Here is a 26,607-nt window from a genome sequence, read left to right as displayed (position 1 = left end):
ATGACGGCCGCCAATCAGGCCCGGCGGCGGACCGGTGGCCCAGTGCAGGAGATGTAGCCGGTGGAGGAGATGCAACAGTGTCGGCAGGCACTGTGCGCCGAAAGAGATCCGTATCAGGGAGACTCAAAGCCGCAGGTGCATCCGCTGGATGGACCGGAGTGTCGTTAGACAAGGCTGCATAGCGGTTGGAGAGGCCGATGTGCGGAGGAGAGGCAGCCCCATCCGAGCCTCTCTTAAAGCCACGGACCACCACTTCAGCCCAGGTTGACTGATGCTTCGGAGTCGAGCAGGATGAAAGCCTGGGAAGGCCAGAGGGGTCACATAACACGGTGTCCTGGATGTTGGCAAGAGAAACATCCATAAAGCCAGTCAGCAGGGAATCTTTCTCTTTGAGTTCCTCTGAAAGTCGTTGGATGTCTTCCATAAGATCTAAGCAATCTTCTTGTTCGCTTTCTTAAGGAGTGTGCAGTCCTCATGGGGCAGAGTTATATCGGCTATCATAGTCACAGGAGCTTTGTTGTGATCAGTAGCGTTGATCGCGTTTTTATGGTCATCTAGCTTAAAATCCATGTCGGATGACTAAAATCCTTAACCCACGTAAAACTCAAGTTAAAAACTTAAGTTAAATAAAAAGGATATAAAAAATGTAACGAAAAAGAGTGGATTAAAACTGGATAAGAGTTCGGTTTAAGACGGAGCTTCCGACAGGTGGCTACAGACGCCAACGCATGCGCAGAGTGCAGATTATGTCAGCAATTACTTCAGCGATCTTGTGACAAGATGATGCAAGGTGTATGTATATGGTTTGGCCTGACAGTCTCCATCACAAAAACCTTTATAACCATAAACACAGATCTTCCTTTAGTTCTTGCTCCACACCTCATTGGAAATAAATGGTGGGACCTGAGTGATGCAGACAGAAAGCAGAACAAACCACCGTGGTGCTGGGCTGCAGCACCACCCTCACCCCATGCTTTAGAGACAGGGGCGGCTTCTCTGAGGACCACTTCCCCTCCAACAAACACAGCTTACTGTCGACCAAAAACACCCAAACACACACAGTAAACACAGTAGGAGAAAAAAAAGGAAGTCTCACTCACAAACTCTCAGCCACACTCACCAACACCAGACTCCCAGCATGCACAGAGAGAGAGAGAGGTACAAAACACAGATGGCTAGAGAGATGCAGCGGTTGTGTAAAAGATTCCAGTATCCGTAGAGTCATCCGGACAAACAAGGATTGTAAGTACAAGGATGGAAGGATAATGGTAACAGGGACAAGGCCTGAAGAAAACCTCCTTTGTTTCTGATGTTTATCTGGTCATCATTAAAGGGTCAAACCTCCAGAGCTCTGCTGCTGTTGTTAACCACATTCTCACAGAAACACTTCCTCTTCAGATCTCTGAACAAAAAGAGCTGCAAAGATAAAATGAGGAACCAGCAGATCTCAGAGCAGTAAAATATCATCTTATCTGTGTTCTTCAGCAGCTGCTACAGTATCACCATATTGCACCATGGACATCAGGAGTCAGATTCTGGTGGGAGAGGAGTTTGACTCTTCACCTGTCTGTTCATGTGTGCTGTCAAACATCACCATGGATCCTGTCTGTTTTCTAATAAACACTATCTGAAGAAAACAAGTTGCATCATTGCAAACATTTATCTTAACTAACAATCTTCTCACGTTCAGCTTCCTCTTCTTCTTCTTTTCGCTTGGTGAAACACGTCATTGTCACAAATAGACCTGAATGAACAAAGTGTGAACTCTGATGGCTGCATCTCATGTTGCTGATCAAGAATTTGGGGTCTCTGTCAGTCACTGTGGATGAGAGAAAACTACATTTCAAAAATGTAAAAGTGAAAATTGTAACAGAGTTTTTGGCTGTTTGGCCTTCAATAAGAAATTCAGAGAGACTGAAATCTAAAACAGACTAAAAGTCACTATGATGAAGTGACATCATCCTAACCACAGGAAGTAGCTGCTGCGTCTCTCTACTAAAGCACTAGTTTAGAAACTCAGACAGTTCTGAGCACGAGAACAAGAGACAGAAGAAGGAGAGACTCAGAGAATCATGATGGTTGAGTTCAAATGGATTTCTTTATTTCTTCCAGCGGTGCTTCAGTTTACAGGTAAGAATACATATATCACATATATAAATGGAAGGCACATTGTAAAAAATAACTTGATCAATATTATTAAAGATTCTTTATTAGCTACATTTGATTTAACTAAGAAAACCAAATCTGTTGTTTCTAATGTGGTGAGTTTAGTGAACTCTTGGAAACTAAGGATAAAGAAATAATCGTCACTAACTATGAACATAACAGACATTTTCTCATTTCACTTTATTTTTCATCATTTTCTCAACAGCAGCAGCTGAAAAACTTCCCCTCTCCTTCACTGTCAGAGTTGGAGATGACGTCACTTTGCCTTGTGAAAATGTGATAGACGGTCAGCAAAAATGTGAATATACTACATGGCTCTTCAGTGGTTCAGGGAGCAGATCAGCAGTAGAGCTGGTTACACTTGGGCAGATTGGTGAAAACAGCAAAGCTAAATCAGACAGACTGAGTGTTACAGAGAACTGTTCTCTGGTTATAAAGAAGGTCACAGTCGAGGATGTTGGTCGTTATTACTGCAGACAGTTCAAATCAGGACAACAACAAGCTCCAGACTCTCAGGTTCATCTGTCTGTTATTATCAGTGAGTATTTCCATCATAATGTTTTCAGCTCAAACTGTCTTGTTAGAACAATATACTGAAACATTACAATAAGTATGATCACAGTGATGAAGTTAACTTTACTGTAATACTTTGAACTAATTAGTTTGAGCCAACGTAGTTCAAACTAACATGTTTCCAGGTGTGTTCGTCTGACTTTCACAGCACGAAACTCACAAAACGTCATATTCTGCCTAAATATGTCAGTTGTGACCGATATTAAGTGACATTATTATTTAGGCTATTCATATCATAGTCATACCGGCAATAACAAGAAAATCAACAATAGTGTTAATGAAATCAACAATATAAATAATATATAACCTAATCATTTTATTTAGCCTAAATATCGGCTATAACTTAGAAGAAAAAATGAAGGACTATTAGCGATTCCAAGACATTTAGTGAAATAGGTTTAGTATCTTTGTGTCAACACTGTAACACTATTATGAATCCCTTGGCATCTGACATCTAGGTTTTGAGAACAGCTCAGTGCGCTAAGTGTCTGAGCTTACGCATGTTCTCTATTGAGACAGATACGACTCCCGTGAGTTCTCTATTTATCTTTGTTATAAAGGCAACGAAAACTCTCAGGGATTTATTCATTACAGTACTTTCATGGATTTTATGCTGTCCCTTTTTATGTTTGTAATGAAGACTAGAGAACACCCATCTTCCCCAGAGGCCCAGAAACGTATACATGTAGGTAATATTAAAAGTCTTGTCTTTACATTCTCCGTTTTGTCCTTTAACCTTTGTACTGGGTGACTAATATTAAATTAAGTTATTGTGAGCAGACGGGTAATCTGTGAGAAAAACACCTGCTGTTTGTAGATGGTCTACACTGAGATACTTAGTAGCCTACTGAATCAATGCAACCCTACCCATGACCCCACAAATACATTTAAAAGTACTTTTACAAATACATTTATTTTAAATTCACCTTAAACATGTTTGTACAGCAGGATTATCTAACATTCCCTGCTTAAAACACATCACATCCACCTCCTATCACTGCATTTTCTGCTCTCTGTGACGTAGTCACCGTGAACTAAGCTTCTAACCACAGGTCAGGAGCTGTAGTTCCAACTATGCAACTTAACAACAGTTGGTGCGAACGTTCGTCTGAACTATGGTTTCAGGGAACACCTGCGTCGCTTAACGATGGTTCGTAAGTTACCAACTTAGTTACCTCCGTAGTTCCAACTAGGGTTTTAGGAAACAGTTGCGTCGCAACTGCAAAGTTCCAACCAAGGAAGTTGCTACCGCAGTCAGCAACGATGCTTTTGGGAAACACACCCCTGTTCAAGATGATTAAAACCACCAAAACATTTGTTTATTTGATGACTTTTCACAGTGATGAACTTTACTCTTGTTTTCTTTCTCTTGCAATATCTCTGACATCTAAACCAGCAACAACAACAACAACTAAACCAGCAACAACTAAACCAGCAGCAACAACAACAACTAAACCAACAACAACTAAACCAGCAGCAACAACAACAACTAAACCAACAACAACGAAACCAGCAGCAACAACAACAACTAAACCAACAACAACGAAACCAGCAGCAACAACAACAACTAAACCAACAACAACGAAACCAGCAGCAACAACAACAACTAAACCAACAACAACTAAACCAGCAGCAACAACAACAACAACAACAACAATTAAACCAGCAGCAACAACAACAACTAAACCAGCAACAACTAAACCAGCAACAACTAAACCAGCAACAACATCAGCAACAATCAATGATGCTTCAACAAAACTACAAGGTAGTAACTCATCTTTCTCTAGAGTCTCTCTGTCTTCCTGTCAGCCTCTTTCTCTCCACATACTGAACTAAAACAAACTTTTTTATTGATTTTATATGTTGATTTTTAAGTTATAAAGCCAGTCATCAAAGTATAAGTCAGAAAATAGAAAGTGATTACATTCTCTCTCTCTCTCCTCTTCTGGAGTCTAAAGTCTGAATGTCAGAGCGACGCTCGGCTGTGGGTGGAGATATTCTCTTATTCAGTCAGTCTCACTCAGTTGTTGTTGCTCAATCCACAAGATCCACTGCTGCTCACAAATCAGACGACTACATTCACAGTTAGCAAAGACATGCAGGAAAACTGTGAGCTGATGAAAGTCTGTGATTCGTTGCTACTTTAGCTGCAGGATTTCAAACAGAACTGAACTGTGCAGTCAAAATGTTTCTAATGTTTTCAGAATCGTTCTGGAGGTTCATCATTGTGTCTGTGGGTTTAGCAGCACTCATAATAATTGTTGTGGCAGTCAACATCTGGACAAGAACTAAAGGTGAGAACATTCACAGATGAAACTCAGAAACAGGAAGTTTTGATAAAGCTGGATTTTCACTGTGGAAACTAAAGTCGACTCTTTCTCTTTTCTTTTCAGGGACAAAAACACAGATGGATGAAAACACAGTGAGTTTATAATGTTTTTACAGTTGGTACTTTACACAGCAAACCAGTGTTTGTGACATCTGTTCTTCATTCTGAAGTGTAGATATAGATAGAAGAAGACAAACAGAAACAGGACTCACTGAGTTGTACTGAAGTGGCCGTAGCAGCAAAGTTTACAGGATTCATTGCATATAAAAATTAAAATAAAAGAATTTTACAATAAAAAATTAAATGGATGCAAATTTTAGATAAACATGACAGTTTAAGTACAACACCAACACAAACTACAGCCTCCAAAGACGCCATAGATCTGAATCAACACGTCTTTGACACAGTGTCAATACAAACTGAACATTATTCCAGATTAAAGGGTCAGTTCACCTAAATTACATCACATCATGCAGTATTTTCTCACTTAACCTCTAGCAGCTTTAAACAACACAGATAGTTTAGTTTTATTTCCAAAAACAACGTCCACATTACTAAACTACTATAAAATCTAGTTCCAATGCAAACTGTCCAGCAGCCAGTCAGATAAAGATCAGATCAGACAGTAACTAATGGTGCGTTCAGGGTCTGCTGACTCAACTGTGAACTGTGTTCAGTTTCAAAACATCAGCAGTAAACTGGGAGGAACATTTTGGATTTGGGGTACCACATAAACACTCCCTCTCTGGTCAGTCAGCTGCAGGAACATGTGACAGTTTGGGGTAGCCTACTTTAGGTTTAATATTTATTTATTGTACTTTAATTAATAAGTTAATTTCCTTCTGCGTCTCCTTCGTTACCACAAAACCACTTCCTCTCTCAGTGGCAGAAACGTAACAGTAACTGATGGTGCGTTCAGGTGCTGATTATTTCTTATCTCCTTGTGTTAAAGCGGCTATATGTAAGAATTTGATTTTAATAAATCAAATTTTCATTGCCTTATTGTCAGTGGGCTCAAAACTCACTCAGAAATGAAGCACACGCTTGTTTTGCTTGTTTTGCTTGCATCAGCCACTATTGTGCTTTTAATGTGAGGACTCCGGGTCGGATTCAGCCCTGTGCGCGCTCCCGAGCCTCTCTCGTACTACAGCGACAACACGGCAGCTAACGACATGCAGTCCACTAACACCATAAAACAACCGGCTCACAGCAAAACACAGGCTCCACGTAAGGATACAAAACAACAATAAAGGTTTATGTGCTGAAGCCCATCAGACCAAACAGGTTCAGATGATGTCGAGTAAGAACAAAGTGAGCATTAGTAAAGCTGGAGAAACACAGAGAAAGTCACGTTAGCTCGCCGGTGTTGTAGCCCTACTGGTGTTCAAACTAACTGGTTGGCGTACGCGTGCTCGTGTTGTGTGCAGCAGCTGCAGACTGACTCCATCCCCAGATTCATCACACATTCACAAACATGTTCCTGGCGAGTTTCAAGTCCCATATTTAATCTACTGCGGCGATCATGATTGTATAAGTGAGCACTACATTACAGCGACATACGAAAAAAGAAATGAAATAAAATAGACTTTGTACAAAATTGCGTCAAGCTGGATTCGAACTCACCTGAGCAAAAGGTAACATCTACTTCAAACTCCCCACGTTAGCTGTAAACTAACCAAGCAATCATAGATTACTGTCGTCCAGTCACGTCATCATCCAGGTAACACTTTGTTTGGGCTGATCTAAAACAACTGGTTACCTTGAGCGATCTTAAAAACACCAGAACATGTTTATCAAGGTTTTTTTCTCGAGGCTTCGGCAATATTGACTCCCTAGACACTATGACACGGGAATACTTTTAAACAGTGACGATCTAACTCCGACAATACTGTGAAAACATGAATTTATTGTCGGCCGAGCCGCAGGAAGAGTAGAAGTGGAAATATTCTGCCCACAACACAGCAGGCCTAAGGCATGGACTTCATTCACATCCATCCTTCCTATATTGTAGGCTGTAGTAAAATACGAGGCACCCACTCTCCTCTGCTATCCTCTTTATCAGTAAATGCTCATCAGTTCTGCGTTTTAATACCGAGCTTTGGCTGCTCCAAATCAGAGAGACAGCTGGCTCAAATAGTGGCATCGGCAGCTACCAGTGGCATTTCCGGTGGCAGCTTGAGATGCCGCGGCATCTGCCACTGATTGTGTACGTTAGGTCGCCACTGATTTACTGTGAGATCTGCCGCTGATTCAAATCAATCAATCAATAAACCTGGACCGAGAGAAATATGTTAGCAACAGTAGTTTATTATGCAATATATAATATTGTGCATTTCTTCATGTAAACAGCAAGAGTCACGTTTAATGAACGCATTGTTTGGTGCAATACAGCTGGTAGTTTAACCTAGGTATTTATTGTGTGTGCAGAGTTGTTACTGTTAGCACTATATTTAATATTAAATTCATATTTAATGTGGTTTTCATAGTAATAGATATGTTTCGCCTTTCTACCAGCAGGTGGCAGTATTTAAATGAAAGTCCAGTTTGTGTCTCTGTTAACCGTTTTAAATCCAGGTTACCGATACAGATGCATTTATTGTTCTTCATTTCATTAGTTTTTTCATTATTAAGGATTAATTTGTAACCTAGTTACCATCTTCATTCACCCACAGCCCAGCGTTAAACCTGCATCCCCTTCTGTTCTAACCTGGTTCTGCTGTCAGCTTCTTAGCAGCTCAGGCAACAGACACATCAGAAATGTCCTAATATAGATCATCTGGCCAAAATAATGATTATATACAGTCTATGGTGGCGACCTAACGTACACAATCAGCGGCAGATGCCGCGGCATCTCAAGCAGCCACCTGAAATGCCACTGGTAGCTGCCGATGCCACTATTTGAGCGGGCCCCTGCTGCCAAATCATGATCTCAGCGTGGTGCGCCATTGAAATAGGATACAATAAAAGACCCAAACATTTCAATCTGAGAATCATTTGTTCATATACTGTTCGCCGAATTAACCGAAGACAGTTAATTTGTGCTATGTACCATTGGATGTACTGACCACTGTGAGTGAATTACTTTGATACAGAAAAAATCTTAAACATTCTCAGGCAAGTTCGGAGGCGTTCCCATTCCTGTCCCCACACACGCATTCAGTGAGTTACACTGTGTAGCCTACTGCAAGTCGAGCCTCGTTTTTTATTTCCCAAAACACTAACGTAAAACCCATTTTACTTGTTAGTTGTTGTTCAAGCTCATCTTCATAAGCCTACATTAGCCTAAATCAGGTACCGCCGTCGCCTACCCGTTGCTGCTTGTTTATCAAGTGTAAAACACAAAATAACTTCCTTACAAATTCCAGTTTTTCGTTTCCTATTTGTGACTTGAGCGTGCTTTCTGACGACTCAAACCTAGAGACCAACAGTTGCTATGAGTCGTGAACTGATCAATTCTGTTTCCTGTGCTGACGGAGCCCATGCAGCTGCCGTGTGACGAGTGAACCGAAGAGTCCGAGATCCTTCACGCGTGCGTGAAAATGAACGAATCACTCACTGAGACAACCCGTTCCTCCTGAGTCATACACACGATTAGGTCTTATGAACGAAACGTTCTTTGAACGACACAACACTACTACCGCCGAGCAGTTGCTAATGTTATCCGGTGCAAAGTTATATAACATTACTTTCCACATTACTTCACCAACTAACGCCACACATGTTAATTCTATCCTGTGTACCACTGTTGATTTAGCCTGCAAGAAAGGATGTAACGGCAAAAAGCTAATGTGGAGCGATTTGTTTACTAAAGGTAGCCTATAGTGATGCAGCCAGGAGCAGCCAGCTAACGCTACAGTAGCTCGGACTTGCCGCTGTTTGTTTCGTAACATTCAGTTTATGTTTATTGTGGTTTTACCAATACTCAGGTACACAGCTTCTCCACCTCTCAGTCGCTGTAACTAACGTGACCCACATAACATAAAACACTGCAACAAACCGGTCACAACAACCCAGAGGAAGGAAGAGCCGTCCACTAACACTAGTTACAGTAAAGTTACTGACTGCGGTCTGACTGTTATAAAGTGTGACACAGTCTCGTTATAACATTCAGTCCAGCTCACTAACCGTTTCATTATTATCCAGTACATGTAGCTGTGCTGACACTGCTGAGCCTCCGGTGACAGATTCACAGATAGTAAAGATAGTTACTGAAAGCAGCAGGCGAGCTAACGATGTAGCACGTTGGCTAAATGCAGTAAATGTACCGTGATCATGTAACGAGCACGGATTAGTTCAACCTGCAGCTGATAAAACTATTACTGTAACGTTGCAGTGGGAGTTTACCTGAGTTTCCAGCTCTGTCTGTTCTCCCTGTCTGTCTATAGTCGCCGTCACTCTGCCTTTTTTCGGGAGGACTGTGCCGATATGCAGCTCGCTGCTGAATTAAGTAACGTTACGGCGCCGGTGTTGAGCTGCCTCTGAGACGGGAACGTTGAAGTAACAGAGCCTGAACATGTCTGAGTGAAAAGCCGCAGCCTGCATGCTGGTGTTTCTGCGTTTATTGCAGGATTTCTGTATGACAGTGGTTGTGTTTTGGATTCTGCTCGCTCATGACTTCAAGCGAGCACGCGTACGAGCTCACGCCTGGTTGCAATCTTAGAACCGCAGCGCTAGTGGCCGCTGAAAACTACATAATGCCCCTTTAAATGTGGGTCAGTGATGTGAAAGTTGTCAGTTAAAGTGTGTCAGAGTGAGGGTTTGTTTGTGTTTCACAGGTGAATAATGATGAAGATGAAGATGATGGTGTGGTAATCTATGAAAATGTCGGAGACCCTTCTGCCTCTGTCAGACTCCACTGATCAACAACTTCCATATCAACATCAGCTCATCAGAGAAAAGACTCCACTGCAGTTAAATAACAGCACATTTACACGAGTAGTTGAAGCCTTTAGAGAACTGTTGAGAAGATTTCTTAAGGTGCTTTGTTTATGTAACAAGGAAAGGTCAGACAGGTCTAGCTTAGAGTAAAGCCTAGTTCACACCACACAGTTTTAAGCACAGTTTTAAGAGCAGGCAGCTACTTTTCACCACAAAACACTTTTTACTCCCCTCCAGCTCTCTGTAGCTCAGACGATCCCTGCTACCTGCCTGTGCTAATCCTTTCTTTCACCAGAGTCTTTCTCTTTATAATAACAAACAGCTGTTTTGTCTGTAGGTTCGCCTCATTTCATGTTTCACATTTCACGTGTGTTTTCTTGACAAAACGTGGTTTGGAGACCAGCGTCGGGTGACACGGCCGCTGTCAGCTCCTGTAGTGTGTGACCCCCTGTCACCGATCAGTCAGGTAGTGTGAACGCCACGACGACTTCAAGACTCACGTCACAAGACGGCAAGTTGTGCAGTGTGAACAGCACGGCCATCGGCCGACGCTGAAAGTCGTGTTGTCTGCGTGAGCCTTAATTTAGCTGACCCCATAAGTGTTTTCTGACCTTCTAGCTCGAGGTATTTCTCACACGTCCTTGTCAGCGAGACAACAACAGACTGATTAGGTAGAGTCAGTAGCTCATGCGTCAGGCTAGCAGATATCGGTGTTCTCCGGTAATCATACAAGGTTGAGTCCTACAAGAATGTTTCCAAGAAAATACTGGCTCCACAGGTTAGAGCACAACTCATGGGTAGTGACAGATTCCAACATGATGAAGCACTGGAGTCTAAACATCAGATAGATGAGTTGTTCTGGGTTAAGGCCAGTTAAAGATGAGCTAATAGGGAAACCTACAGGCACTAGGGGGAAGACAGAAACATAAAAGGGACCAAAAGATGTCATCCTTCAGATTTGGTGTTGGCATTTGATGTGTTCACATGTTGTATGCTGGCTCTGTGTCTCCTCGGCCGGGCTCAATAAACCATGCTATGTTAAGTCTTCATCAGTCTCTGAAACTTCTTCACACCTGAACCTGGCTCACAGTATTTCTTCAACAATAACAAAAATCTCATCAGATCAGTTTTAGGTTTTTATTACTGATTGTTTTTGTTTTTATTTATCAGTGTGAGAAATGTTTGTGTGTTTTGTGCTCAGCTGTTTCTGTTTCAGTCTGACTTTGAACAACAATATTCAAGTCTTGATTTCATCTCATATCAGGAAGCCCACTGTGAGTTTCCTGCATCAGTTGTGAAAATCTTTATTTTCTGCAGCCAGTTCAGAACACAGCAGCTGGATTTCAGCTTCATTTAACAGGAACGAGCATTTAACTCTAGTAACAGTCTCCTCTTTATTATATCTGATAACAATATAAACTGCAAATAAAGAAATGTTTACCACTTTAGTCTACATTGTGTTTTGTGATTGTAGCAAACCTAAATTTAGTTATGCAATTTAATAAATTTATGAGAATTGATACCCAGTTGTGAATTTTTCTTATTCATAAAATCAAACCAGATTCCTCGTTAAGGGCACCACCGGAGTTGTTATAATCCCAGAGTCTCCGGACCTCTAGGTAGTTTTGAATAATTATACAATTATTACTAGTGATCAGTTAGTTAATAATCGCTCAGTTATCTTAAATCAATCAGTCAGTCTCATATCTAAAGGGTCAATTCTCTCGGCAGGGAAGTAGAAATAGGCAACGCACACAGCTCTTGATTATATTACAGTGAATTTATTCTCTAACTACTGTGATAAAAAGATGGTTGGATACAGGGAACATAAACATTTGGAGGTTCGATTGTGGGAAGCATTTGACTCATACGGCATAGAAGAACTAATGAAAGTAAACTAATGCTATAATTTAGGAGTTAAAATGGACATCTGATCACAGAACGTGTGTTAAGTCTTACTGCTTGTCGACAGCCTGCTTTTGGCCTGTTGCTGGTCCCACGCTAGCTGCCCGATCCTGGCTTTTTGCTAGGGATTCTCCGGGGTTCTCCGTGTCTGATTGAAAACGCCTCCTCCGTCTGGCAATTCGGCTGTTTTCAGGTTTCCTTCGTTGTAGCTGGCGAGACCACGTGGCTTGGTCTGACCTCGGTGAAGTTGGCTCGACGAAAAAGGCTTAAAATGGAACTTGGTCGTTCCTGAATTAGTCCAGTGTAACTTAACGGACTGATAACTTTAACAAACAAAAGAAATAAAGAAAATAAAACAAACTGAAGGCAGACCGATGTAGCGGCACTTCAGGTGTGTAGCTTCAGGCGAACAAAAGGCCGGTCTCGCTTGCCGAGCCTGAGGGCGCCGCCTGGCGAGGCACGCCACACGCGTGCCGAAGCGTCCAGGGAGCCGAGCAGAGCGGAAGAGCAAGGAGCGAGAGAGAGAGAGAAGAAAAGAGAGCGCGCGAGGTCGCGTGTCGCTCTTTTGTTGCTTGGGGCGTGGTTCCCCAGGGGGCGTCTCAGGTTTCCCAAGGGACTGCCTCTCTAAACTTAATGTCTAAAGAAAAGAAATCTATCTGCACGTATTATAATCAAATATTTTCCACAATCGAACCTCAACGGTCAAACGGTTGTACTGTTCTAGGCATTTGGTAACAGGAAACAATTGTCACATTATTGGTCAGGATATTTATACATTTAACGGCATTTCCGATGAGGGCATTTAATACTTATTTCATCCACTTGGGGGAGCTCAGGTTACATGAGGAAAGCTTGGATTACATTAGATGAAGGAGTGTCTTGCTGAAAATAAAAAAAACACTGCACAAGTAACTTTCTTTTCAGCACTAATATCTTCAACAGATAGCAACAACAGTTAACATAACTACTCAAATAGAGGCAAATGTAATCAAGTAACTAAAGATTTATTTAACTCAATTAAATGCTTTGAGTCTTTGGAGACTGCAGACTTTTTTTACATTTAAAGTTCGGCTGTCCTGGATTATGTCACACTTAGATGAGACAAGGAGTATCCCTTTGAGGGGATAATAAACATAGAGCAAAGTCAGTTGCCACGGAAACATGTGTGTGTGTGTGGGGGGGGGGGGCAGTTTTGATAGGCTGTTCAGGGAAATGCTAATGGTGTCATGATCCTGTCTGTGTCTTAGCTCCTCGTTCTGTGTCTCGGTTTATGTCTTAGTGTTTTTGGTTCTGTCCTGTGTCCAATATCAGTTATATAGTCTGTTGTTTTTTGGGGTTCACTCATGTCCGTCTCTGTCGTCTAGTGTTCAGTAACCCTTGTCTTGTCTGTCGTCTAGTGTTCAGTAACCCTTGTCTTGTCTGTCGTCTAGTGTTCAGTAACCCTTGTCTTGTCTGTCGTCTAGTGTTCAGTAAACCTTGTCATGTCTGTTACCAAAATGATCCCCTCTGCATGTCTGTCTCTGTCTTCCCCTGCTCGCTCTCTCTCTGCCTCGTTAGCCTCATGTCTTTCACCTGTGTTGCTCCCGCCCTGCTCGTTAGTCCCTGTGTATATATACCTGGTGTTTCTGTCTTGTCCTTGTCGGATCATTGTATGTTGTCACCCTGAGTTGCAGTGTGTGTTCTTGTGTAGTCAGCCTCACTCGTCGTGTCTCCCTGCTCATTTTGGATTTCTGTTGGACAACCTTTGTTTTTGGACTCTGTCTTCAGCCACTCAGTTTGTAAGTGTGCTCACCTTTTGTTTATATTAAAACCCCTTCACTGAACTGCACCTGCTAGCCTTCGTGTCCTGCGTTTGGGTCCTCCAACCTCCTCCAACCTGCTTCACCACACCACTTACCGTGACAGAATGATCCGACCAGCGATGGACCCAGCGGACAATCCCTTTTCTCAAGAGGAATTTAGCGAGGCAAGCTATGCCATGGACAAACTCTCGCTCTCTTTGAGTACCTTTGAGGACTATGGCATCAGACTGAGGGCCATAGCCTCTTTTGAAGAGAGTCTAGAGAGGATCCCAGGTTTCCTCAAGGCTCCGGGTGTGGCTAACCTACTGGCTCAAGTGGACTCTCTCAAGACTGCCATGTCAACCTCATTAGAGTCCACCAGTGCAGTTCAGTCTGCTAGCGCTCCAGCGGCTAGCCCCTGCCTGTTTCCCGGCCTGCTAGCGCTCCAGCGGCTAGCCCCTGCCTGGCCTGCACATCTGCCTGCCTGACCCCCCCAGCAAGGACTCTGGGACCATGACTCTCCTGGCCTTCTTTGCCATGAAGGCCAGGGAGTCAGAAGAAGCACAGGCAGACAGTCTGTGGCCTACTAGTGTGGAGGCTAGTTTCCCCCCGGCTCCACGTCTGATCCACCTCCAGTAAGGCCAGCTGGAGGGCGACGTGGACCCCGCCATCGAGGAACAAAGACGTCGGTGGCCCGACCAACACCAGCTCCATTGGTGGCCCAGCCGACTCCTCCTGTTCCTCGTGCTCCGTCGGTGGTCAGACCGACTCCAGATCCTCGTGTCTCGTCCGTGGTCCCCAGCCCAGCTGTCCAGTCGGTGGTCAGACCGACTCCAGCTCCTTGTGTCTCGTCCGTAGTCCCAGCCCAGCTGTCCAGTCGGTGGTCCAGCCGACTCCAGCTCCTCGTGTCTCGTCCGTGGTCCTCAGCCCTGCAGCTCAGTCCGTGGTCCTCAGCCCTGCAGCTCAGTCCGTGGCCCGACCTCCGGAGAGGTCTCTCCTTCGCCGCCAGCCTTCGGGGAGGATTCGCCACCTTTGCCGGTCCCCCGCTTGGCCTCCAGGGGGTTTCCAGCCTCTTTGTTGGCCTTCCTGCCGTCCCCCGAACTGTCCGGCCTCCAGGGCCGTACTCCGGGACGGCCACCTGAAATCTGTGGATCTTCTGGTCCTCCTGCCCAGTTGGGTCGTCCTCCCAGGCGACCTCCTGTGTACCTGGTGTTTCTGTCTTGTCCTTGTCGGATCATTGTATGTTGTCACCCTGAGTTGCAGTGTGTGTTTCTTGTGTAGTCAGCCTCACTCGTCGTGTCTCCCTGTTCCCTGCTCATTTTGGATTTCTGTCTTCAGCCACTCAGTTTGTAAGTGTGCTCACCTTTTGTTTATATTAAAACCCCTTCACTGAACTGCACCTGCTAGCCTTCGTGTCCTGCGTTTGGGTCCTCCATCCTCCTCCAACCTGCTTCATCACACCACTTACCGTGACAAATGGCTGGTTCGTGTCCCTTTGTCAGTTTAACAGTCAGGCCCCGTGTTATCAGTTTCGGAATCAAAAAGGTGCCAGTTTTATGGTCAGGGCTAGCACTTAGAGAAAGCAACTTTGACCCCTCCCCCTTCTTCTCTGGGGAGGAGAAAGGAATTTAGAGTAGCTCCAAATTTATTCAATACAAAATGCACAAATCCACACCGTTGTTCACTACATGATTCCTTCATGTACTAACAGTGTCATAATGGAAAGTGAATATTCTTTACTATGAATGTTCTGCCTCTACTAGTAGAACCACCTCCCTCCTCTTGTCCCCTTCTAGTAGTAAACCTTCCCTCTGGAGGACCTCTAACCTTCCAGTGTCATGTTACGTCAAGCAGGGAACGGATAAAGCAAGGATTCAGACAGAGTGCGAATTATACAGTGACAATCGAGGGGTCAACTTTTTTTCCAGGTCGTAAAGGAAACAGCAGGCGCTTGCCTCAGTGAACTGAGCTCTTATCCTGCATTCAGACCAAACGCAAATTTAATCTTTGCAACGCTTTCCTCGCGGGGGTTTTATTGCTGAACGCTGCGACTTTCTTGCTCAAGTTGAACATTTTCAGCTCATGCCTTTGCTCCACCCGACAGGAAATCGCAGCGCTTTATGTCTTTGCATTGACTTTGTATGTAAACGCAGCGCCCACAACGCTCACTTTGCTTTTAGTCTGTAAGCACCTTTACAAAGTTACAATCTCCTTGTTTGTTTAACGTAATGTCTGCAGTCTGTAGATGAGGATGAATCAAGTTCACCAGTTCATGGGTGCCACAAACAGGAGTCACCAAGTATTGTAGAAAGTCAGATCCACACAATGCTGAACCAGAACCAAAGACACTATCATAAAATACAGTCTGCATTATCATCTCTAATTCATAATTCTTATCATTTCAAGTTTTAACTTTCAACTTACTCTTTTTTTAGCAAACATCTCATTTCCTCTAGCTCATGTTAACTGTGAATGAAATGTAATCTGCGTTCAATAAAGTAGTAGTCATACATGTGAAACAACAAACCTGGATTTGAACATTTTTCAGTTACCTAGCCAGGTAAAACTCCCAAATTCCAGAGTGAAAACAAATGGCGTGCTTATTGTAAAACACAGGCGAGCCAACACTAGACAAAAAGGAATACACACACTTAAATACCCAAGAGAGGTGGAGGAAACGAGACACAGGTGGAAACAAAAATCAAGAAAAGAAAACAGGAAATCACCAAACTCACAACCAAAACCAGGACATCCAGGGGTTAAAGTAGTTTTCATCAGAATTTGATAAACGCCTGTTTGTCTCATGTCCACATTCTCACCAAAACACTTCCTATTCAGCTCAGTCAGGAGAGACTTAAATGAAAAAGAGGCTTAAAGAGGAATTAAAAGGAAAAGGAACAGGAGAGTTTAAGAAATGTGAGAGGGATGTATGGCCTACCTGGTGGAGGGGCTGTGACCACAGAGGCCAGAACCAGAATGGATGTGAAGGGCTCAGTGGGATCACTGAAGACTGCTTGATCCACCAGCTGCTGGAGCGAGAGAGGGAGGGAGGCCTGGAGCTGGAGTGATGCTGCAGTCTTTTATCTGGTCGGGGTCCTCCAGGAGAGAAAAGACAGTTTGAAAGTTTGACAGCAACAATATGATTGGCTCACAGAGGTTGTGGCAAATTCTGATTGGTTTAACTGAAAGAATGAACGCCCTCAATCTAATGACGGAGTTGGAAGCAGAAAAAAGGAAGAGAGGGGGCGGGGGAGAAATAGAGTCAGCATGAACGATGTCTTCCTGATTCAACTTCTGCTGAGTTTCCTTAATCTTAAAAAAAAAGAGCTGCAAAGATAAAATGAGGAACCAGCAGATCTCAGAGCAGTAAAATATCATCTTATCTGTGTTCTTCAGCAGCTGCTACAGTATCACCATATTGCACCAAGAAATTCAGAGAGACTGAAATCTAAAACAGACTAAAAGTCACTATGAGGAAGTGACATCATCCTAACCACAGGAAGTAGCTGCAGCGTCTCTCTACTAAAGCACTAGTTTAGAAACTCAGACAGTTCTGAGCACGAGAACAAGAGACAGAAGAAGGAGAGACTCAGAGAATCATGATGGTTGAGTTCAAATGGATTTCTTTATTTCTTCCAGCGGTGCTTCAGTTTACAGGTAAGAATACATATATCACATATATAAATGGAAGGCACATTGTAAAAAATAACTTGATCAATATTATTAAAGATTCTTTATTAGCTACATTTGATTTAACTAAGAAAACCAAATCTGTTGTTTCTAATGTGGTGAGTTTAGTGAACTCTTGGAAACTAAGGATAAAGAAATAATCGTCACTAACTATGAACATAACAGACATTTTCTCATTTCACTTTATTTTTCATCATTTTCTCAACAGCAGCAGCTGGAAAACTTCCCCTCTCCTTCACTGTCAGAGTTGGAGATGAAGTCACTTTGCCTTGTGAAAATGTGATAGACTGTCAGCAAAAATTTGGATATACTACATGGCTCTTCAGTGATTCAGGAAGCAGATCAGCAGTACTGCTGTTTGAACATGGGCAGATTGTTGAAAACACCAAATCTAAATCAGACAGACTGAGTGTTACAGAGAACTGTTCTCTGGTTATAAAGAAGGTCACAGTCGAGGATGTTGGTCGTTACACCTGCAGACAGTTCATATCAAAACAACAACAAGCTCCAGACTCTCAGGTTCTTCTGTCTGTTATTATCAGTGAGTATTTCCATCATAATGTTTTCAGCTCAAACTGTCTTGTTAGAACAATATACTGAAACATTACAATAATTATGATCACAGTGATGAAGTTAACTTTACTCTTGTTGTCTTTCTCTCACAATATCTCCATCTTCACCAGTGACTGAACGTAAGGACGCTGATAAGGTGACGTTAAACTCCTCTGTGTTGACACATGAACAGTCCTGTAGACACACAGTGAAGTGGCTGTATGAGGGTAAAGATGTGGACAAAGATAACAAAGACATGAAGACATCACAGTCTGTCTGCTACGCCGCTGTGTCTTTCCTGGATTCTCATTTTAGTAACAAATCAAAGTCTAACTTGAAGTGTGAAGTGACAGATGGTTCCTCTGGAAAAGTGCAGCTGTTCACCTTCAGCCCTCAGTCCTCAGGTGAGAAAACAGGTGAGAATATGCTGAGCTGGTGTGCGTTTCCCGAACAACCACGTAAGGTAACGTTGAACTATGTTGGTACGATGCATCGTTACTCAAACAAACATCTGAAATACGACCGTTTCCCTAAACTGTCATACTTTGAACTAATTAGTTTGAGCCAACGTAGGTCGAACTAACATGTTTCCAGGTGTGTTCGTCTGACTTTCACAGCACGAAACTCACAAAACGTCATATTCTGCCTAAATATGTCAGTTGTGACCGATATTAAGTGACATTATTTTGCTAACTTATTATTTAGGCTTTTTTATATTATTGTCGTACCGGCAATAACAAGAAAATCAACAATAGTGTTAATGAAATCAACAATATAAATAATATATAACCTAATCACTTTATTTAGCCTAAATATCGACTATAACTTAGAAGAAAAAATGAAGAACTATTAGCGATTACAAGACATTTAGTAAAATAGGTTTAGTATCTTTGTGTCAACACTGTAACACTATTATGAATCCCTTGGCATCTGACATCTAGGTTTTGAGAACAGCTTGACATGTTCATACACTGAGTGTTGCTAGAGGTGAATAATTGTTTAGTTATTGTTGATGTAGGCCTAAACTTACCAGCACTGTCAGCTTCCTGGATGAAACCAGTGATGGAGGTAGAGGTGGAGGCTGATGGACCTGCTGTGAAATAAGAAGAATAAATAAATAAATAAATTGACTGAATTGAAATGACTTGTGTTCTTAGCTTAAATCTGGAGGATCTTCTATCTTATTTAGATAAGATGTCTTTTCAACACTGGCAGCTTTGGAGGAGGCTCCATGATGCTGCTCCAGAATCAGTCCTTAAAAACAGCGACTACACACTCCCTAGCTGACAGATTTGATTTATAATCAAAGGACAGGGCCTCTCTATAGGTTTAACTCAAACACATAACCTACCAGCAGCGTCAGCTTGTTGGGTGACAACAAACAACAACAACCAATGATACTTCAACAGAACTACAAGGTAGTAACTCATCTTTCTCTAGAGTCTCTCTGTCTTCCTGTCAGCCTCTTTCTCTCCACATACTGAACTAAAACAAAGTTTTTTATTGATTTTATTTCTTGATTTAAAGTCATCAAAGTATAAATCAGAAAATATAAAGTGATTACATTCTCTCTCTCTCTCTCTCTCCTCTTCTGGAGTCTAAAGTCTGAATGTCAGAGCGACGCTCGGCTGTGGGTGGAGATATTCTCTTATTCAGTCAGTCTCACTCAGTTGTTGTTGCTCAATCCACAAGATCCACTGCTGCTCACAAATCAGACGACTACATTCACAGTTAGCAAAGACATGCGGGAAAACTGTGAGCTGATGAAAGTCTGTGATTCGTTGCTACTTTAGCTGCAGGATTTCAAACAGAACTGAACTGTGCAGTCAAAATGTTTCTAATGTTTTCAGAATCGTTCTGGAGGTTCATCATTGTGTCTGTGGGTTTAGCAGCACTCATAATAATTGTTGTGGCAGTCAACATCTGGACAAGAACTAAAGGTGAGAACATTCACAGATGAAACTCAGAAACAGGAAGTTTTGATAAAGCTGGATTTTCACTGTGGAAACTAAAGTCGACTCTTTCTCTTTTCTTTTCAGGGACAAAAACACAGATGGATGAAAACACAGTGAGTTTATAATGTTTTTACAGTTGGTACTTTACACAGCAAACCAGTGTTTGTGACATCTGTTCTTCATTCTGAAGTGTAGATATAGATAGAAGAAGACAAACAGAAACAGGACTCACTGAGTTGTACTGAAGTGGCCGTAGCAGCAAAGTTCACAGGATTCATTGCATATAAAAATTAAAATAAAAGAATATTACAATAAAAAATTAAATGGATGCAAATATTAGATAAACATGACAGTTTAATTACAACACCAACACAAACTACAGCCTCCAAAGACGCCATAGATCTGAATCAACACGTCTTTGACACAGTGTCAATACAAACTGAACATTATTCCAGATTAAAGGGTCAGTTCACCTAAAATACATCATCATCATGCAGTATTTTCTCACTTAACCTCTAGCAGCTTTAAACAACACAGATAGTTTAGTTTTATTTCCAAAAACAACGTCCACGTTACTAAACTACTATAAAATCTAGTTCTAATGCAAACTGTCCAGCAGCCAGTCAGATAAAGATCAGATCAGACAGTAACTAAAGGTGCGTTCAGGTGCTGTCAGGTTATTTCTTATCTCCTTGTGTTAAATGTGGGTCAGTGATGTGAAAGTTGTCAGTTAAAGTGTGTCAGAGTGAGGGTTTGTTTGTGTTTCACAGGTGAATAATGATGAAGATGATGATGATGGTGTGGTGAACTATGAAAACGATGGAGACCCTTCTGCCTCTGTCAGACTCCACTGATCAACAACCTCCATATCAACATCAGCTCATCAGAGAAAAGACTCCACTGCAGTTAAATAACAGCACATTTACACGAGTAGTTGAAGCCTTTAGAGAACTGTTGAGAAGATTTCTTAAGGTGCTTTGTTTATGTAACAAGGAAAGGTCAGACAGGTCTAGCTTAGAGTAAAGCCTAGTTCACACCACACAGTTTTAAGCCCGATTTGCCGCTCGGCGACCGTCAGGCTGTGATCAGGGGTAAATCAGAGATCGATCGGCGGTCGCCAGTCGTCATGTGTGAACTACTCAAGGACGCTTCAAAACGGCTTCCCGACACATTTCTGACACATCGCAGACGCCAGCCAGATATCTAGCATCCAAATATCTGGAACATTCGGCCGACTCGACATCCACATCCAGCCAATGAGAGCAGGCAGCTACTTTTCACCGCAAAACACTTTTTACTCCCCTCCAGCTCTCTGTAGCTCAGACGATCCCTGCTACCTGCCTGTGCTAATCCTTTCTTTCACCCAAGACGGCAAGTTGTGCAGTGTGAACAGCACGGCCATCGGCCGGCGCTGAAAGTCGTGTCGTCTGCGTGAGCCTTAATTTAGCTGACCCCATAAGTGTTTTCTGACCTTCTAGCTCGAGGTGTTTCTCACACGTCCTTGTCAGCGAGACAACAACAGACTGATTAGGTAGAGTCAGTAGCTCATGCGTCAGGCTAGCAGATATCGGTGTTCTCCGGTAATCATACAAGGTTGAGTCCTACAAGAATGTTTCCAAGAACCTACTGGCTCCACAGGTTAGAGCACAACTCATGGGTAGTGACAGATTCCAACATGATGAAGCACTGGAGTCTAAACATCAGATAGATGAGTTGTTCTGGGTTAAGGCCAGTTAAAGATGAGCTAATAGGGAAACCTACAGGCACTAGGGGGAAGACAGAAACATAAAAGGGACCAAAAGATGTCATCCTTCAGATTTGGTGTTGGCATTTGATGTGTTCACATGTTGTATGCTGGCACTGTGTCTCCTCGGCCGGGCTCAATAAACCATGCTATGTTAAGTCTTCATCAGTCTCTGAAACTTCTTCACACCTGAACCTGGCTCACAGTATTTCTTCAACAATAACAAAAATCTCATCAGATCATTTTTAGATTTTTATTACTGATTTTGTTTTTATTTATCAGTGTGAGAAATGTTTGTGTGTTTTGTGCTCAGCTGTTTCTGTTTCAGTCTCACTTTGAACAACAATATTCAAGTCTTGATTTCATCTCATATCAGGAAGCCCACTGTGAGTTTTATAAAATGTCTTTTCCTGCATCAGTTGTGAAAATCTTTATTTTCTGCAGCCAGTTCAGAACACAGCAGCTGGATTTCAGCTTCATTTAACAGGAACGAGCATTTAACTCTAGTAACAGTCTCCTCTTTATTATATCTGATAACAATATAAACTGCAAATAAAGAAATGTTCACCGCTTTAGTCTACATTGTGTTTGTGATTCCTTCATGTACTAACAGTGTCATAATGGAAAGTGAATATTCTTTACTATGAATGTTCTGCCTCTACTAGTAGAACCACCTCCCTCCTCTTGTCCCCTTCTAGTAGTAAACCTTCCCTCTGGAGGACCTCTAACCTTCCAGTGTCATGTTACGTCAAGCAGGGAGCAGATAAAGCAAGGATTCAGACAGAGTGCGAATTATACAGTGACAATCGAGGGGTCAACTTTTTTCCAGGTCGTAAAGGAAACAGCAGGTGTTTGTCTCAGTGAACTGAAGTCTTACAATCTCCTTGTTTGTTTAACGTAATGTCTGCAGTCTGTGGATGAGGATGAATCAAGTTCACCAGTTCATGGGTGCCACAAACAGGAGTCACCAAGTATTGTAGAAAGTCAGACCCACACAATGCTGAACCAGAACCAAAGACACTATCATAAAATACAGTCTGCATTATCATCTCTAATTCATAATTCTTATCATTTTAACTTTCAACTTACTTACTAGCTCATGTTAACTGTGAATGAAATGTAATCTGCGTTCAATAAAGTAGTAGTCATACATGTGAAACAACAAACCTGGATTTGAACACTTACTGACACTTGACTATTATGAATACAGATTATAAAATACTCGCTAAAATAATTACCAATCAATTAAATGATATTCTGGATGAAATTATAGAAAGAGAACAAACCTGTGCAATAAAAGGCCGTCTCATGTGGGATAATCTGAGCATTTTACGAGAAATTCTAAACAAACCAAATAACAAAGGTTTTTATATCATAGGCCTTGACCAGAAAAAAGCCATCGATTATATTTTAGAGATCAGTTTTGGAAGCATACGGCTTTCCTGAATCCTTTATCCATATGGTAAAGTGTCTGTATGTGAAATCAAGTGTGTGTGTTAATCTCAATGGTGTTTTGACCGATTCGTTGGAGGTCCAGAGAGGTTTAAAGCAGGGCTGCCCCCTGAGTCCAGCCTTGTACATCCTGGCCATCAATCCCCTGATTAAAAAAATCAACTCAGATACAGCTATGGCCTATGCCGATGACATTACTGTAGTAATAAAAAACCAGAGGGAGATGGACGCTTTAATAAATATTTTAAGTGTGTATGAGCTCGCATCTGGGGCTAAATTAAATCACTCTAAAACTGAAGGAGTTTGGAAAGGAGAGGAGAGCGACAGGGGCGACATTAACATTCAAATTAAACAGGAAATTAAACTCTTGGGCCTGACCATATGTAACAAAGATTGTGCTGAAGTAAACTGGGAGAAAAAACTGAGTGAAGTTAAAGAAGAAGTAAAAAAATGGGAAAACAAAAGAAATAATTATAGGACCAGAATCAATGTTGTCAAAACTTAGATTTTATCCAAATTCCTGTTTTTATCGAACATTTTCCCCCCCTCGCACAAAATGATAATTAAACTGAATAAACAATGTGTTAACCTCGTCTGGGGAACAACCAGGGAAGTTACAAAAAGAGCGCTGCTTTTAAAAGCAGAGAATACGGAGGTTTAGGCGCCGTGGATCTGGGTATCCGCCTCACGGTAGCTTTTGTTAAAAAGGTTTCCACAGCCATCTCCAGGAACGCTCTCTGGCTGGGTGATCCTGTCAAATGGCATAAGAGACGAGGCAGGGCCAGACAGGGTCCCTACTACAAATTAATTTACGGGGATTTTATTGCACAACACCAGCACTTACAGATACACTGGGTGGGATTTAGCAGCAAATCTATTTTCATAAAAATTAACGATTTTAAATATGGGGGTTTTATTCATTACACGAACTTGGCGGTTGGCGATGGCACCGAGGTGAGGAAAATTTAAAGGGGAAAGTCACTTTCGGAGAGCCTTCGGGACGCCCGGTGGCTCATGTCAGTCAGTAGACTCCCAGTCAGAGCGGTGGTGTCCTGGTGTTGCTTTGTTAAAACAAAAGAATGTCCGATGAGACACTGTGAGGAGGATGAGACACAGCAGCACCTCCTGATGGACTGCTATAGATCTCAGGAGGTCTGGAACATTTTAGATGGTCTTGGCCTCTCTTTCATACGTAATTATAGATCTGTTACATACGGACTTCTTGAAGAAATCATGCCAACAAAGAAAAAAGAACTATTTAAACTGGTCATCAGCATCGTTTGCCATAAACTTTGGAAAACTAGATGCGCCATGAGTTTACACCAGACTGTCATAGACAGCGACATGGTCGTGAGACAGATTCTGACCGAACTCCGCATGAGGAGAACTTTGGACAAGACACAGTCTCTCCCCTGGAGCTCACTGGATTTATGAGGGAAATATGAAGACTGCTTGATCCACCAGCTGCTGGAGCGAGAGAGGGAGGGAGGCCTGGAGCTGGAGTGATGCTGCAGTCTTTTATCTGGTCGGGGTCCTCCAGGAGAGAAAAGACAGTTTGAAAGTCTGACAGCAACGATATGATTGGCTCACAGAGGTTGTGGCAAATTCTGATTGGTTTAACTGAAAGAATGAACGCCCTCAATCTAATGACGGAGTTGGAAGCAGAAAAAAGGAAGAGAGGGGGCGGGGGAGAAATAGAGTCAGCATGAACGATGTCTTCCTGATTCAACTTCTGCTGAGTTTCCTTAATCTTAAAAAAATATCTGCAAAGATAAAATGAGGAACCAGCAGATCTCAGAGCAGTAAAATATCATCTTATCTGTGTTCTTCAGCAGCTGCTACAGTATCACCATATTGCACCATGGACATCAGGAGTCAGATTCTGGTGGGAGAGGAGTTTGACTCTTCACCTGTCTGTTCATGTGTGCTGTCAAACATCATCATGGATCCTGTCTGTTTTCTAATAAACACTATCTGAAGAAAACAAGTTGCATCATTGCAAACATTTACCTTAACTAACAATCTTCACACCTTCAGCTTCCTCTTCTTCTTCTTTTCGCTTGGTGAAACACGTCATTGTCACAAATAGACCTGAATGAACAAAGTGTGAACTCTGATGGCTGCATCTCATGTTGCTGATCAAGACTTTGGGGTCTCTGTCAGTCACTGTGGATGAGAGAAAACTACATTTCAATATTGTAAAAGTGAAAACTGTAACAGAGTTTTTGGCTGTTTGGACATCGACCAGAAATTCAGAGAGACTGAAATCTAAAACAGACTAAAAGTCACTATGACGAAGTGACATCATCCTAACCACAGGAAGTAGCTGCAGCGTCTCTCTACTAAAGCACTAGTTTAGAAACTCAGACAGTTCTGAGCACGAGAACAAGAGACAGAAGAAGGAGAGACTCAGAGAATCATGATGGTTGAGTTCAAATGGATTTCTTTATTTCTTCCAGCGGTGCTTCAGTTTACAGGTAAGAATACATATATCACATATATAAATGGAAGGCACATTGTAAAAAATAACTTGATCAATATTATTAAAGATTCTTTATTAGCTACATTTGATTTAACTAAGAAAACCAAATCTGTTGTTTCTAATGTGGTGAGTTTAGTGAACTCTTGGAAACTAAGGATAAAGAAATAATCGTCACTAACTATGAACATAACAGACATTTTCTCATTTCACTTTATTTTCATCATTTTCTCAACAGCAGCAGCTGGAAAACTTCCCCTCTCCTTCACTGTCAGAGTTGGAGATGACGTCACTTTGCCTTGTGAAAATGTGATAGACGGTCAGCAAGAATGTGAAAATACTATATGGCTCTTTGTTGGTTCAGGAAGCAGATCAGCAGTAACGCTGTTTGAACTTGGACAGATTCACAAAGACGCCAAAGCTAAATCAGACAGACTGAGTGTTACAGAGAACTGTTCTCTGGTTATAAAGAAGGTCACAGTCGAGGATGTTGGTCGTTACACCTGCAGACAGTTCAACAAATCAGGACAACAACAAGCTCCAGACTCTCTGGTTCATCTGTCTGTTATTACCAGTGAGTATTTCCATCATAATGTTTTCAGCTCAAACTGTCTTGTTAGAACAATATACTGAAACATTACAATAATTATGATCACAGTGATGAAGTTAACTTTACTCTTGTTGTCTTTCTCTCACAATATCTCCATCTTCACCAGTGACTGAACGTAAGGACGCTGATGAGGTGACGTTAAACTGCTCTGTGTTGAAATATGGACAGTCCTGTAGACACACAGTGAAGTGGCTGTATGAGGGTAAAGATGTGGACAAAGACATGAAGACATCACAGTCTGTCTGCTACGCCACTGTGTCTTTCCTGGATTCTCATTTTATTAACAAATCAAAGTCTAACTTGAAGTGTGAAGTGACAGATGGTTCCTCTGGAAAAGTGCAGCTGTTCACCTTCAGCCCTCAGTCCTCAGGTGAGAAAACAGGTGAGAATATGCTGAGCTGTTCAAGATGACTAAAACCACCAAAATATTTGTTTATCTGATGACTTTTTAAGATGACATCATTCTTTCTCATTTAGTGACAGCAGATGGTAA

General features: G+C 42.1%; 1 protein-coding gene across 1 annotated transcript; it reads left to right on the top strand.

Moving 5' to 3' along the window:
* Nucleotides 1–26,607, top strand: LOC119912050. Its single transcript, XM_038731023.1, has 5 exons — nucleotides 1–53; nucleotides 2,105–2,130; nucleotides 2,372–2,704; nucleotides 26,221–26,413; nucleotides 26,592–26,607. The coding sequence occupies exons 1-5, from the start codon at nucleotides 1–3 to the stop codon at nucleotides 26,605–26,607; spliced, it is 621 nt and encodes a 206-aa protein (XP_038586951.1).

The sequence above is a fragment of the Micropterus salmoides genome, unplaced genomic scaffold (assembly GCF_014851395.1).
Source record: "Micropterus salmoides isolate LMB-PRFRI ecotype aquatic unplaced genomic scaffold, ASM1485139v1 Ms_hic_scaffold_2, whole genome shotgun sequence".
NCBI classification, from domain to species: Eukaryota; Metazoa; Chordata; class Actinopteri; order Centrarchiformes; family Centrarchidae; genus Micropterus; species Micropterus salmoides.
This window is presented reverse-complemented; position numbering and strand designations above follow the sequence as displayed.

Coding starts and splice junctions, on each gene's coding strand:
- LOC119912050 (XM_038731023.1), top strand. CDS start 1: ATGACGGCCGCCAATCAGGCCCGGCGGCGGACCGGTGGCCCAGTGCAG. Junction 2,131..2,371: donor AGCGGTGCTTCAGTTTACAG/GTAAGAATACAT, acceptor TTTTCTCAACAG/CAGCAGCTGAAAAACTTCCC. Junction 2,705..26,220: donor TCATCTGTCTGTTATTATCA/GTGAGTATTTCC, acceptor CATCTTCACCAG/TGACTGAACGTAAGGACGCT.